Source organism: Nylanderia fulva, unplaced genomic scaffold, assembly GCF_048542155.1.
Source record: "Nylanderia fulva isolate GAGA-0341 unplaced genomic scaffold, ASM4854215v1 Scaffold832, whole genome shotgun sequence".
NCBI lineage: Eukaryota > Metazoa > Arthropoda > Insecta > Hymenoptera > Formicidae > Nylanderia > Nylanderia fulva.
In genome coordinates this window covers 10,759-27,849 of record NW_028190953.1, presented here as the reverse complement: position 1 = coordinate 27,849, position 17,091 = coordinate 10,759, and the positions used below count along the sequence as shown (strand labels likewise).

General features: G+C 41.0%; 1 protein-coding gene across 1 annotated transcript; it reads left to right on the top strand.

The window, feature by feature from the left end:
• Positions 1–15,011: 15,011 nt before the first annotated feature.
• On the top strand, positions 15,012–16,219 carry LOC146719858 (uncharacterized). Its single transcript, XM_085489441.1, has one exon. The coding sequence runs from the start codon at positions 15,059–15,061 to the stop codon at positions 16,202–16,204; it is 1,146 nt and encodes a 381-aa protein (XP_085345567.1). The 5' UTR covers positions 15,012–15,058; the 3' UTR covers positions 16,205–16,219.
• Positions 16,220–17,091: the final 872 nt, after the last annotated feature.

Below are 17,091 nucleotides of genomic sequence, written 5' to 3'. Positions count from 1 at the left end.
AAGATCGTCGGAAGGTCGATAAATGATGCAAAAGGATTGGGGGCCATTAGGACAAAAGTACATGGACGCTCTCCTCGGTGCTGATGAGAAGAAAGAAAAGAAATTGATAATGTATACGGAGTCTATTTCGGCGAGAATGAAATGCGGCTCGGCAGCAAGCGATTCGCGATTGACAAAGATGACAATATAATCATAGGCGACACGCGGTACATTGGAACGCCCGGATTGTACGAGTTGATCTTCAAGAAAAAACCTGATTACCGGGATGACGATTTGCAAAAATACAAACACATATTATTGACGACAAACGTGTATAAACGCAATTTTGATGCGCAAGGTCGTGTGAAGGGTAGCAAGGGGGACAAGTACAAATATATAATCGCACCGTTGACGCGGGTAGAGAGCCCAAAATCTGGCATGGGAATGCCTCGCGCTATGACGCTAACCGACAATAAGATTGATTACGTGCACTGGGACGACCCTAACGAGCTAGTGGATCGCCTACAATTGCTCGACGCTTCGCGCCAAGCCGGCAACAACGCGCACGACAACGAGATCCTGTCAATCATCGAGGAACTGCTGCGGGAAGCGGGCATTATTATAAATTAAACAAGGGTTCCGACAATCTATTCAGTCCATCGCATGATGCGATGACACTCTACAAAGCATTGCAAAAAATGTCTATCAATAAATTTGGATTATTCGAGAGGAGAATTGATACAACCGGCGATCATTGGCACACATTGATGAGAAGATGTGTGCGTAAAAACGCTCTATGTCGCGTCGCTACAAATTATGACGCGAGATCACGCAAGATTCGCCGTGTAGCGCAACCTGAGGCGGATACCGATGCCGTCAACAAATTGTACCTGGAAGAGTGCTTTAAAACATTGATGGTCCAACAGAAAGAGTTAGATCAGAAGCTGACTGCGTTAGAGAAGGATGTACGAGCGTTGGAGACTGCGATAAAAGAACTTTTGCGTGCACCAAACACTACCTCAGACATCTAATGAGCGGTTGGCTCGGAAACGTCTATCTATCAAACAAACGTCTAGAAGAAGTGGTTGCGAGCGAACACGAAGGATTATCAGCGTACTACCAAACAACAATGAGTGGCATCAGTGACCGACCCGGAAGCAGCAGTGACCGACCCGGAAACAGCAATGAACGACCTGGAAACGGTGGTGAACGCGACCGCTACGATCGAAGTTACGATCATGTCAAACAGGGTTGCGAACGAGGCTACGAACAAGTCCTTAAAGGTTACATACAAGGCTATCACCAACTCAGTAAAAGTTGCGAACAGGTCAGGGACGGTTACGATCGATTCAAAAGCGGCTGCGAACGGATCAGAAACGACTGTGAAGAAGGCTGCAAATGAGTCAAAGACGATTTTCGAATGGGTCAAGGACGGGAGTGAACAACGCTATAACGACTACCTAACCCCGAAAAAACCCCGAAACAACGTGGTACGAACGTGAACAAACCCCGAAACAACGTGAACAGAACAAACCTCGAAACAACGTGAACGAACCCCGAAACAACGTGAACGAACCCCGAAACAACGTGAACGAACCCCGAAACAACGTGAACGAACCCCGAAACAACGTGAACGAACTTCGAAACAACGTGAAAGAACCCCGAAACAACGTAAACGAACCCCGAAACAACGTGGTACGAACGTGAAAGAACCTCGAAACAACGTGGCACGAACGTGAACGAACGAGAATGAATAGTGAAAATAACAACGAGCAACATAGTTTGGAGAGAAGGCAGTTGGTAAACGAGTTGCACGCGTCAGCGAGAAAAAATTTCCCTCGAAGGCATGTCATAGTGCGAGGATACGATGATCTGTGGCAAGCCGACATTGTCGAGATGCGTCCGTACTCCCGTTTCAACAGAGGTTACCACTACATACTCACCGTCATCGATGTGTTGAGCAAGTATGCGTGGGCTGTACCACTCAAGAGTAAAGGAGGAAGCGAGAAGCGAGACAGCTGACGCAATCGCTGAGATAATTCGAGACAGCAAGAGATGTCCGAAAAACATGCAAACCGATAACGGGAAGGAATTTTACGCCGATGTGCAACGACTTATGCGAAAACATGACATTAATCACTATTCGACATATTCGGTATTGAAGGCGTCGGTCGTCGAGCGATTCAATCGCACGCTAAAGAACGACATGTGGAAGATGTTTACGCTAAATGGCACTTACAAGTGGTTCGACATACTGCCACGCCTCGTATCAGATTACAACGGACGCAAGCATCGAACGATTGGTATGCGACCCGCCGACGTTACCCCCGCGATCGCCAAAAGACTCTTGGCTACCGTGTACAATCGTGTAAAAATCGCGGGCCCGGCAAAGTTTAAAGTAGGTGATCAGGTACGCGTCAGCAAGTACAAACAACTTTTCGAGAAGGGTTACACGCCAAATTGGACGGACAACCGAGGTGTTTAAGATTGTTAAAGTGCAGCATACTAATCCCATAACATATCTACTCGAGGATTATCGCAAGACATCTATCGCTGGAGCGTTTTACGAGCACGAGCTGCATCGCGCAAATTGTCCGGATGTGTACCTCGTGGAGAAAATACTGCGCAGGAGTGGTGACGAGGTTTACGTGAAATGGCTGGGATTCGACAGTTCGCACAACTCTTGGATACATAAAAACAATGTTATTTAATGTTATTTTATTCAATCATTGTATAACATAATATATATATTGTATACCATATATAAAATATATAACAAAAAATATATACTTCTCATTAATACATCCTCACAATATAAATATAATATATATAATAAATATAATAAATATAATAATATAATAAATATAATTTACAACGGTATTTTATAATGTCCCCACGGCAAGGTGTCGGTCGACTCAAGTACGACATACCGTTTGTCGTCGTAGGGATTTAGAGCAATTTTTGTCTTGCTGATGGTATACACTTTATGCAATTTCGATCTTATGCATGACTGCTGACGCGTCATTTCAATTTCGTCATTAAGACAACGCGTATAATCGTCGAATGTTATACTACGCGTTACGACGTTACTTTAGACACCTTTTGCCTTTTTAGTGTCCTTTTTACCATCCACCCGCAAAGCATACATTTTTGCTCTAAGCCCGACGAATTCGGTCATTATCGCGCCGTTATTCTTATCTTTCATCAGACCCGGCACCTTTTTATTCGCGAGCGGTATACCGTACGCATTATTCGCGGCGTAATCGCTGGTATCGAATCGAGCGATATCGCGTTTCAAATTTTCATAGACATCCTGACATTTAATTTGATAAATTAAACTGTCCGTGTCGGTGTACATTAGTCTACAATTGTCACGATAGAGCGGTGACATGTATTCGTGGTGAAATTCATAAAGACATACTTTTGATATGTCGAGTATGCACATGCCGACGTAGATTGGTTTGTAGAATTTTACTTCGAGTTTGCGTAATTCTATGGCAACTAATTTTTCCGAAAATATGCTCGTACTATGAAAATTTGGTTTCGCGATCATTGCCTCTGCACCGTACCGTCCGTCCCATTTTGTTAATAATTTTATATCCAACGCTGTTTTCGTCCTCCACGTACAGCAGATTGACGTGCCTGTCCTTCTTTTTTCTGAAAGACGCAACGGGACAATGTTCTCGTTCTCGATGATGTACACGTTTACGGAGATGTCGTTTGTAAGTTCAAACTTTTTAATTTGATTCACAGTCACTGGAAACTCAATGTTTTGGAGATTCAGCACTGTGGTGTAATGCGGATAGGAGGATTCTCGATCCACATGTATATCAGCGGGGTACAGAGCGGCCACCACTGACCATGCGAAACACGCATTGTCCGCTGATCGCACATTAACAACCGCTCTCTTTGTTACAATTTTTTGCGGTAATGTGATACGATATCCCGCGCGCATAGGATTATACTTGTTAATATTTACTGTCAAATCTATTATCCGCGACAATGCCCAGCCGCTATCGCGTTCCTGGAACTCTTCTAGCGATGCTAGCGTGGGCTCGATTACGCGGCGTTCGTACCACTCGCGTACATCGGACGTGCAAAAGAGTTCAAAGTTTCTCGTGTTGATACTTTTATTGGCACGCTTGTCACCGGACACAAATTCACCGTTGAAAACGGTGTTCACTTTTACACTGATGTGTCTCTGCAGCACATTCTCCACGTTCTCGACTACAATGTCTGCGGCATTTTCCAAAAACTGACGCGGTTCGATGTGGTCTGCGTTAATTATCGCACCGGTAAGTATACGGTTATCGAACGCCGTATCAATTTCGTGCCAAACGAGTCTTTGCGCGTTATTGCCGCCGCCACTAAATCCACCACTAAACATGGATTCACCGACATACTGTCTCTGCAAGCGCACCTTTGCACCCTTGAGTCGCGCTATTCTCGCCACCAGAGATTGTCTATGTCCAATCGAGAGACGCGGACGCTTGGCACGGCTGCGTTCTTCCAGCTCTTCGATAAATTCTTCGCACTCTTGCAGCCATCCGAAATATTCGCCCAAGGTGGCGACTTGGTTCAGCACAAGCTGAAACATTACGAAATAGAGAAGAAAATTTACTTTCATTTCAACAGACATTAGAGCAAGATAGAAACATGGAAGACGGTTCGGTAACCGGAATTTCAGAACAATTAGCTGCACAATTAACCCTTATGGAAAAATTATCAGAGCAAGTAACTCGCTTGTCGCGACGTATAGATATAGTCGAACATTCTAACACTATGCAGGAACATTATGATAAAATAGAAACACAAAGACCACCTACTCCTTCTCATTAAAACTCCCCTATTCGTCTAAAAGACGCTATAGACACGATCCCTAAATTCGACGGTCACAAAATGTCCGTCCTCCACTTCACGAAAATTTGCGAAAGAGCACTTCAACTAATCCCTGAATATCAAGAATATCTTCTTGTTCAATTAATTATTAACAAATTACAAGGGCATGCCTATGCCGCAATCGAAGGAGTCGAATTCAATAGCTTACGAGATTTAACGCGACGTTTAAAACTTATTTTCGGTCCGAACAAATCTATTGATCAATATCGAGGAGAATTAGCAAACATATTCATGAAACATAACGAAAACATTTTTGATTACATTGCGCGTGTTCAAGGATTAAGAACGGCAATCATAGACGGAGAAGCTGATATTTGCGGAAATCTTGACGACGAAGTTAAAGATAACATTGAGAAAAGTGTTACTAATAGTTTTATTAACGGACTACCTTCTGATTTATTAATTCGCGTGAAATTAGAACGACCCTATACTTTTGAACAAAGCATTGTCACAGCCATCCAATTATCTAAAACTTTAGAAGCAGAAAACCTTCGAAAGAAAACTATCGCCTTTAATCGTGCTTATACTCTACCTCGTGCAGACATAAATTATCCGACGGCACGACAAACCGTAAATAACGTTAATAATAACCCCCCTATAATTAATAATTCACGCAATAATATTTTTTCTACTGCTCCCTTTATTAAACCTTTGACACCAGGTCAACCAGGACCAAATTTTCCAGCTACTAAAATCTGTCGTTATTGTAAGAGTTCCGGTCATTTCATGAGCGAATGTCGGAAACTTGCTTATAAAAGATCACTCGAGCAAAATCAAGCTCGACCCAGCACTTCTTTTGCTAATTCGGGAAACCCCCAAAGCGTTCCGGAAAAATCCGACGTCCGCCGGAACGAAGCTCCGATAGGACGCACCCAATCGACAAACATGATTCTCACTCAAAAATCTATTCCAACCACATTACTCGAATCTGCAGTGTAGACAGAGAATTCAAACACAACGACTTACCTTCTGTTAAACTCATATCCCCGCATTTATCTCATGAATGTAACTTCATGATTGACTCTGGCTCCGGTATAAATCTTATCAAACAACAATTCGTATTACCTCACGTCAATCTAAATAAAGATAATATTATATCCATTCGAGGGATCTCTTCTGAAACTATAATAACTTTAGGTTCCATAACCATTCATCTGTTGGACAGACCTACTTTATTCCATTGTCACGTCCGGCTTCATTACTATGTCCGGGTATGTAAATTTTTTTCCATCTATAAGAAATAAATCCTAAAACTATCAAACATCATTTGAAAAGCGCGCCAAAGCCGGCCATGACGCTTAACTCCGCCTAGAAACTAAGCGTGGCGCTTCGTAGCGCCTAAGGGTCTACCACCACGGTGAGAGCCCCTACTCCGGAGAGTTCCCCCTCTCCAGGCCGCCGCAGGCCCGAGCCGCCGAAACGAAGGACCTCAGAGCAGTCCCGAATTTCGGCAGTTCTCTGCGCGACACCGAACAGTACAGTCGCACTTCTAAATTCTAACTCTGAGTCCAAATTCTAACTCTAATTCTAAAATTCTAACTCTAAGTACAATATCCTAACTCTAAAATCTAAATTCTAAGTCTAAGTCTAAATTCTAAGTTCTAGTTTCAAATCCTGTACTACTATACGAATAAATCAGTGTATTCATGTGTGAAAACTAGTGTTCAGTACTCTTCAAAACTTCCACTCCCGTGATAAAATACGATAGCGTTTAAATCTGTCATACGGCGTTTGAATTCAGAATAATTTAAACTGTTTTGGAGCGGACCACCGCTCATCACAGTTAAAATTAACATTCTCAGCATTTGCCAAAATAAGGAATTGATAGTGAGGTCCGCCGCATATCAACCCTCCTTATTTGAGTAATCATTCAGAGGATGCATCAAATTCAATATGCCTAAGACGTGACGCGCGGGAAGGAAGAATCAACTACGAAAACTAAACCGACTCTATCGTGAATCAGCGACCGAGGAATATTCTCAATTTCTCGGAGTGGAGTATCAGGCCGATCCTGAATACGAGGACATTTTCAACATTAAAAATAATAACAACGACGAACTCCTACAGTGGAAGTGCATACCAATAACGTTCCAACCACGACGCCTGCCGCCGCCAAACATCCCAGTGAACGACCCTCGCCGCACGCACTACCTCCAAGTACGAGCCGACACGATCAAGAAAGTGCTACTAAAGGTAAGTGAAATTCACGTTAACCTAAGGAATCGCGCGTGTTAGCAAATTCAGAGACGCTTCTACCACGTGGAAGGGAACATTCTAGAAAAATCTCCGACGCATTTTTCCTCTTTTCCATCGTCACTGCGGAAGCTATAAAAAAAAGGTCGGGCTATAAAACTAGGGTCGACCACCACATGCGGTGCCACCCTCGGAATTCTAACACGGAAAAACGCAAATAGTTCAATCTCTTAAAAATCTTGTGTCTCAAGAAATAACTACGTAAATCCGTACAACAAAGTAGTCATTTAAACAATAATCAATTGAGAACACTTTCGATTTACCAACATTACCGACGATATACCGACATACGTTCTTTTACCGACGTTATCGACAATATACCGACATACGTTCTTTTACCGACATTACCGACTATATACCAACATACGTTCTTATACCGACATTACCAACCATATACCGACGAACGTTCTTTTACCAACGGGTTATCGACACCTTACTGGCACCTTACCAGTGTTTTACTGAACAATTACCGACGGTTTTGCCGACGACTACTAACTTCTCGATAACTGCCGGGTTCACCGAAGATCTACGAGCGAATGACGCATTATCAATTCGATTACGCAACAAACACAAATGTGCCCACTCACCCTTAGAGGTATAACTCCTCCTCCAGAAGTTAATCTCTTTGTACCGTCTGAACCCTTATTCTATTGCCAAGTTGGTGTCGGGTACATCCATTTTGAGACTAAGGCAGCTCTCTGCATTTCATGCTACTCCACCTTACCTAGAGTCTCGAAATTACTTTGGACAAGGATTCGGAAGCATACTCTAATCATAGGCGGAACACCTATCGGAATAAATTGCGGAGTCTGCAACTTCCGACTTACCCTCACGCGAATCGGTGATTTGTGCGAGCTTTGTCAGTTTACGTACGAAGATTACTTATGCAACCTCAACGACGTTTCGCATAGAGCAATCGACGAAGCTATCTTTATTACAGTAGAGTCACAGGTAGGTCCCACGCAATAATCCGATCACCTCAGTTCCAGCGCGAATAATTTCAGATTGCGGGTATCCCCGGGGAGAATCGCATAGATTCGCGTACCCGTAATAGTGATCGTGTCTCGTGGAAAAAGCCGAGCTCTGCATTCAAATTTTCGCAGCCGCGACCCCACGAGACGTAACACCATGTCATATCAGACTCTATTTGCATTCCCCAAGACGGGATAGGAAACGCTTTCTTGAAGGAAAGAGATATTATCATAAATTATAAGGATAGATGTCTTCATCACGGCACTATCATCATTCCCTTTGTCACTTATGAAAATAAAAAGCTACATCTTAGAGCAAGGACTGTGACTCCTTGTTGCATTCACATTTCCAATCCAGAAATTCATACTGGATACTTACCCTTACAAACCCTCGCTGACAAGGTGTTCTTCGGAGACGCACTTGTTACTCAATCAAACGGAAAAACATACTTACCGGTATTTAATACCACCGAGGAGGATTTCAAAATCGACATTCCGTCCGTAGAAATTTTTGATTTCGAATCTCACGAACCTATAAATATTAACGATAGTACTGAGACCTTAGGGCTCAACGTACTCTTTGAAGATGAAGAAATGGGAGAATACATTAATAGGGCCGAAACCTTAGGGCATTCGGTACCTTCTGAAGAAGAGATGGGAGACAAATTCATGTATTGTACGAAGACCTTAGGGCACGGCGTACATTACCTAAACGAAACGACGAAGATGGGAGATTATACTAATCACACTGGAACCTTAGGGCATTCAGTGCGATTCCAAAACGAAGAAGAGATGGGAGACAAATCCACAACATACATTGAAACCTTAGGGCATTCAATGTCTTGCAATGAAGAGTATATTACCGAGAGTCGGGAGACCCCGGTAATGGGAGATGAAATTTCTAATTCCGTCTATTGTGCGAGAACCCTAGGGCTTTTCTCGACCAACGACAATTCTACTAATTCTTATCGACCACACGCTGTCGAAAAACTTTTAAGACTCGAACATTTAAATCCTGAAGAGATTGAACACGTCCGTTCAATTCTAACAAAGCATTCAGATAGATTCCATTTGCCTAACGAACCTTTAGGAACTACAAACGCGACTCAACACTATATTCCAACTATTAACAAAATTCCTATACACAATAAACAATACAGGTTTCCCCCTGTCCATAAAGAAGAAATTGATAAACAAGTCCATGAATTACTAAATAATAATTTAGTCGAGTATTCTACATCACCGTATAATTCACCGATCTGGATAGTACCGAAAAAACCAGATTCTCAAGGCAATAAACGTTGGCGTATGGTTATAGACTATCGAGGACTAAACGAAAAAACTATAGGAGACGCATATCCCCTTCCTAATATTACAGATATACTTGATCAATTAGGATCAGCCAAATACTTTTCAATATTTGATTTAGCTTCCGGATTTCACCAAATTTCTATGTCATCTAAAGACGCACATAAAACTGCATTTTCTACGCCATACGGGCATTATCAATTTAAGCGCATGCCATTCGGATTAAAAAACGCACCCGCTACTTTCCAAAGACTTATGGATAATGTATTATCGGGACTACAAGGAAACGAATTATTCGTTTACATGGACGACATTGTCGTTTACGCGCGATCATTAAGAGAACACGAAATTAAATGCGAAAGATTAATGCAAAGATTACGCGACGCGAATTTACAATTACAGCCAGATAAGTGCGAATTTCTAAGACACGAAGTTGCTTATTTAGGCCATATAATAGGCGCGAACGGAGTCAAACCAGACCCGAGCAAAATAAAATCGATAATGCACTTTCCAACTCCCAAAAATCCAAAGAATATAAAACAATTTCTCGGTTTAGCCGGTTATTACAGAAGATTCATACCTAACTTTTCCAAAGTCGCGAAACCATTAACGGATTTGTTGAAAAAGGATAGCATATTCAATTGGCAACTAAAACAAGTAGAAGCTTTCAACTCTTTAAAACACGCATTATGCTCAAACCCCATTCTTCAATATCCTGATTTTACAAAACCTTTTATATTAACTACCGACGCATCAGGATACGCGATAGGTGGAATTTTAAGTCAGGGACCGGTAGGAAAAGATCTTCCTGTCTCGTATACATCTCGAATTTTAAGTACCGCAGAACAAAATTATTCAACAATTGAAAAAGAATGCTTAGCCATCATATATTGTATTAATCATTTCAGACCTTACCTATACGGAAGACTCTTTACTATAGTAACGGACCATAAACCTTTGATTTGGCTGCACTCTATAAAAGATCCTACCTCCAGACTCTGGAAGTGGAAGACTAAATTAGCAGAATATAATTATGAAATCAAATACAAAAAAGGATCATTAAATAATAATGCAGACGCTTTATCTCGAAATCCACCCACAGATTTAGTTTTACCAATATTCGCTTCAGATAACGACGAGTCATCTGACGAATCCATATTTTCAAGCAGACCTAGACCTTCTGCCAGATCAATTAAAACAAACGCTCTAACTCCATATCTCAATAAGAATATCGGCAATCCTAATTACACTAATATAACGGGAAATAATTCCGATTCAGACGATGAAGGTTCAACTCTCGATAGCAATAATCACGATTATGCAAATATGTCAAACGCGAATTCAAAATTAGAATACGATTATGTGGATCCAGCAATTTCAGAAACCGTTCCAATTATACCACCCTCTCCTCAAATTCCGAGCAAAGTAAGAATACGAGAAATTAGAGACAATCTACTAAATCAAAAAGATAATCATGTAATTTTCATAAGTTTAGACGGAACTCCTTACGACAAAGGAGCCGAGTTTTATTCTACCGCAAATCTTTTACCCGTGTATGAAAATCTTAGTTTCGAAAGAGTTAACGTAAAGAGAATCAAATCAAATAATTTAATATCAATTCCAATAAGAACAAACAATCGACTATTAATAGAACCGCAAACCGTAAAAAATTGCATACGCTCTTTATTAGACTGTGTTATCGAATTACAATTAACTTCCTTCAGCATTAGCAAAACGCACAAATTTGATGACATTCCTTGGTCATACATTGTTAACCAACTAAAGAGATTTTTTCACGATACCCGTATAAACATAACTATTTGCCAAAATCTAGTCGATCATCCTATCCCTACAGAACGCGTAAAATTAATTTCAGAAAATCATGCATCAGCATACGGTGGCCATAAAGGCGTTACAAAAACTTTTAACAGACTTCGACCTCATTATTTTTGGAATACTATGAAACAAGATATTCAAGAATTTATTAGAAAATGTCGCGAATGCCAATTAAAGAAATTAACGCGCGTCAAAACCAAACAACCTATGATTATTACGGATACCCCCGGGACAGCTTTCGACAAAGTTTCACTAGACATAGTAGGGCCATTCCCTATCACAAATAACGAAAATAAATATATTCTAACAATGCAAGATTTATTAACTAAATACTCCATAGCTGTACCATTAAAAGAAGCCACTTCATTAACGATAGCCGACGCTTTCACAAAAGAATTCATTTGTATTTACGGAACTCCTAAAGCTATTCTTACCGATCAAGGTGCAAACTTCCTATCAACTTTAATACGCGTCCTAACAAAGAAATTCAATATCCAACACTTTAAAACCACCGCTTATCACCCTCAATCAAATGGATCGATAGAACGATCACATCATGTATTAGTAGAATATTTAAAGACACAAATCGACAAAGAAGACAATTGGGATGAATATATCAAACTCGCCATGTTCTCTTATAATACAAGCGTTCACGAAGGAACCAAATTCTCGCCATACGAGCTAATATTCGGACGACTAGCCAGATTGCCATTTGCGTATCAACCTATCGAAGAACCTTTAGAACCTACTTACCAAGAATATATAAACACACTATTCAATAAATTATACGATATTCGCGAAGAAGCGCGACAAAATCTTATTAGAGCTAAAGAGGGAAGCAAATACTATTACGATCAACGTGTAAATCCTCGGCAATTTAAAACAGGAGATTATGTATTCTTATTAAAAGAACCAAAGAAAGGAAAATTCTCAGCACATTACGTAGGACCCTATGAGATAACAGAGATCCTACCTTCCAACAACGCCAAAATCTTAATCAACCACAAACCGCGGATCGTCCATATCGATAAGTTAAAATTAGCACATATAGAACCAGGTTGAAAAAACAACATTCCTAATTTTGGGTTTCAGATGTGTTGGCATCGCCAACCAGTCCATCCAGGACAAACCACGAGTTCTTCACTACACCACATATTCGCCTTCGCACGCTGCGTAAAGGTACACGGATATCGTAACGTAGTCACTAATTCTGCACGTTGTAGAAATTGTTATTCCAGTCTTGATCTAGCTGCACGCTCCTTTTACCAAACACGATATACTCACGCTATCGTGATTGGATTAGGTTATCCCGAACCACAGTGTTCTGTATGTTCCCAACTCCTAACAATTTCCAAACCAATACAAAATTGCACAATTTGCACTAATTATCTAACGTCTATAGATCGGGAATCACCCTTGAATCACCTCTAGCTGTTTAAGACGTTCCAACAATATTAAAAAATGTCTTCCAATAATCCTTGCGATCACAACGCAACAGCCTCTAATACATATTACGAACATCCTAATATCGTCGAACTCCACACTCTGTTACAGAGATTTCCTCTAATAAAGAAAATGCTAGAATTCTTTCCGAATATACATAGAGCTAGATGCTATAGAAGTACAATTTACGACAACTATTGCCAAGTTTGTCGCATCACGCGAAGAACTCGAACTGCACCTAAAGACATTTACAATTATCACGTTCTTGTTTGCGAAACCGCACCTCCTATTCCATGTCTCAACTGTCGCTATGCCTGTTATAAAATCAAACCTATAACTCATTGTGAAGAATGTTTCTTTACCTATATACAATATGTAGTAAACGTATGGAAACGCAACGATACCATCAGACACTGGGATGGAATCGTACCTACCATTAATCATTTCTAGCCCACTCTATAAAACTATATATTACTAATTATATTAATTCGCTAGATGTAAGGATGACCACGTCTTATATCTCTCCGACTATTCATGTATAATAACATATGTATTCCTAATTACAGGTTCTCTTCAGCTTAGACGCCAGTAAAGATTATCAAAATCTCAGCACAAAAATCTACAGGTATATTTCGATAATACTACATGTAAGATTCCCATTTCAGGAAACCATCCTAACTAAACAGGTTGTTCAGCATGGAACCCTGTGCATTATTCAAAACTTTATTCTTACTACTTTTAGCCATTATTTTTCATCTTTGTATAAGGTATGCTTTACTCAAGTACATCTCATACAAGGCTCACGAAATTGCATGAGACTCATATCCATGCAATATAATAATTAATACAATGCGTATTATATTATTATACTCTGCCATTAACTCGCTCACTGGTAATAACTCGTATTTAACCACTATGAATAGCTTGCGAAAAACCTTAATAAATTTAAAATTATGAAAAATATATACGCTTATACTTGCCGGTTCGGAGAAATCGACTCCGGCCCCACCAGTGAACGAGCTAATCATATTCTATCAAATAGCAAATTTCGAATAAATTTTCTGAATCTTACAAAAGACACGGGCAGAACAAAAAACTGCAACCGCGCAACCAATACACATAGATATAAGACGAAATATAATTTATAACATATACACCTGCGCATTAACCTGCATTTGTACTTACTATTATACACGCATATTTATATGTCCATGTGCGAGCCCGAAAACGGACGACAATATAAATCATGCATATTATATTATTTAATTATTAGAAGCTTCCTCGCACACCGTTCATCGCGCCCAATGCCAGGACTACCTCCGCACGTGCACATGTATATATCTATAGATACGTGCGTATATTCGTGCGCACGTACATACTAGATAATTTCTTTATATATATATATATAAATTGTATTTAATTCAGTAAAACTAGTCCGATTGTGCGTTACAGCTTGTCATGATGTTAGGGATTATTCTAATACTCTCCGTTAAAACTTCATTCGCCCTGATTGGATTCGATTGTGGTGGACAGCATCTTAACATCACCGCCGTCTCTCTCTTAGATGTTGGAGAATGCAATCTCCATCATCAAACTCCAAACTCCACGGAGACCTATATACAATTATTACAACTTTCCGAATATAATTATGCAGAGGTTATACAATGCAAACTGGAAATATCTCGCACGATATATCACTGTGGCATGCACTCGCACATCTCAGTCGTCTTTAATGGAAAAGCAGATTATGTCCAGGAAACTGGATATTCACAATGTTTGCGAATGTTTCAAGATGGCACAACGTCCTTGGGACCTGCTCACTTAATTAGTGACTCAAAATCAATCAAACTTCTTATCGTAGCCTTACGCTAGCCGGTGAATTGAAAGCCGACGGAACATGTAAGGGTACGCAATACTCTGACCCTTACGGCACATGGGATAACGTAATTGTTCAAGCAGTTGCGAAAATCTCACTGAAATCATCTTATGTGCCAGTACAACTCGAACACGGGAAGATCAAGTTAAGGTCAGGAACCATCTGCACACTGGCCGATAGCTTCTGTTTGGACTCTGACGACGGTTATACTTTTTGGAAACCAGTACCAATGAAATCCTGCAACTTCAATCAATACGATGTTTTATACGAAGGACTAGCGACCAGGATAGCAGGCGACGATTCCCCCATCATCTACAGTCTCACTACGCAAGACATCACATTCGCTTTGACCAAGACTAAAGAACAACCGTTATGCGGATACACTCTGCTCCGCACGGAACATCCAAAATTATTTATTTTAGAAACAAAGCAAGGCCAAACCTTTGCCAATACAGGTACGATTCCCGTGGACAACCTCGATATATTTACTTACATGAATTCCAAATTTGTATATGTCGAAAAACACATCCGACATCAGATGACATCATTATATCATAATGTCATGCAACAAAAATGTGAATTGGAAAGACAAGTCATAACCAATGCCTTATCCTTTGCAACTCTCTTGCCTGATAAATTCGCGTACAGTCTTATGAAGTCACCGGGATACATGGCCGTCACTACTGGAGAAGCTGTCCAGATCATAAAATGCATCCCTGTAGAAGTCACCGTACGTCCAACCAAGGAATGCTATAACGAACTACCCGTAACCATCAGAAACACTTCTTACTTCCTCACGCCTAAATCAAGGATCGTCACAAAGATCGGGAACGAACGAGAATGCTCTCTGGAATTGCCAACGTTATATAGAATAGAAGACACCTGGGTACAGTTCACACCAAAAGCGCAAATAAGACAGTTGCCACCTCAACAACTACGACCCATGGCATCTCTTACCTGGAGTTATTTAACACCCGGACCATTAGCTGTCAGTGGAATCTACACCCAGCAAGACATAGAAAAATTAAGAGACCACATCATGTTTCCCGCAGAGAAACCGGCACTACTCAACGCCATTGCCCGTGGACTCACTGGACATCCAGTTAACGCCAACTCCGTCTCGCTATACAAACTACTAGACGAAGAATCACTCAATAAAATCGTAGACAACACCGTTGCGAAAATATGGAGAGGATTCATGAGCTTTGGATCAGCCACGGCCGGAGTCGTTGGAGTATTTATGATCATTCGTATTGCTAAACTGGCAATCGATACCATCATTCATGGATACGCGTTACACACCGTATATGGATGTAGTTTACACCTGATAGGAGCACTATGGGACTCTCTAACTAATCTCTTGCTTCACCTCAGCCGCAAGAATATAAACGAAGAAAAAGAAAAGAATAAGTTTCCAGAAGACGCCACACCTCTTGCCATCATCTCAGACGTACCCCCTGCATTACCAAAGGAACCACCGGTGATAAGTCAGCCTCAACTTCAAGGTTATAATATGAGACGACCTGAAGAAATGGAATCCACAAATATCACCGTCCCTCAAACGTATAACGACTTGCAACAACATCTCTTTAATCTAGAACAAAACCCTAGATCAACGTCGGGTTTTATTCTTAAATAGGAGGGGAGATGTAACGTCCAGACAAATTTCAAAATTTCAATTTCTTCAATCATTAATTTTTTTAACCTATTAGTCATGACAATCTCTAACTTGCATGAAAGACCGGTATTAACAAATATTTCATTTTTGGGTATATAAACCCGGCTCCCGGCACGGAACGGCAGTGAATTCGCCATCCATCGGCCGCAGTTGTCTGGACAGCGATGAAGGCCAAGACGAAGCTCGGCATGGGCTTGAAGAAGAGGACGAAGAAGAGGAGGGTACTTTCGGCAGCGAAACGAGGCGGATTTTTACCGATTTTACCAATGCTGGGCGCGCTCGGATCCCTGGTCGGCGGAGCGGCTGGCGTAGCAAAAGCGGTAAACGACAATAAAGCCGCGCAACGTCAGTTGCAAGAGATACTACGCCACAATCGCGCCATGGAAGGTCGCGGACTGTATCTCGCCCCTTACAAATATGGACGAGGAGCGAGGAAAAAAAAACGTCAAAAAACGTTAAAAAAGCCGAAAGATGTAACTACAAATGTGCAATTGCTACATCTTGCAAAACGTATGCACGTTCCATATTTTAAAGGTGTATTTATGCGCAATAATTTACCGATAAATGGCGCGCGAGAAAATGAGAGCGGTATCAATCTGAACAGCACAGACGGTCCTGGCACTCATTGGGTAGCGTATGCAAGAAGGGGAAATCGCGCAATCTATTTCGACAGTTTTGGCAATCTTCGACCACCCGAGGAATTGGTGCGATATTTAAACGTGCCGAAATTGGAATACAATTACACCTCTTATCAAACGTATGATCAGAGTATCTGTGGACAATTGTGCTTGCAGTTTCTCCGAGAGATTGAATTTTAGTTCAACTTGCAGCGAATTTAAAGACTGACA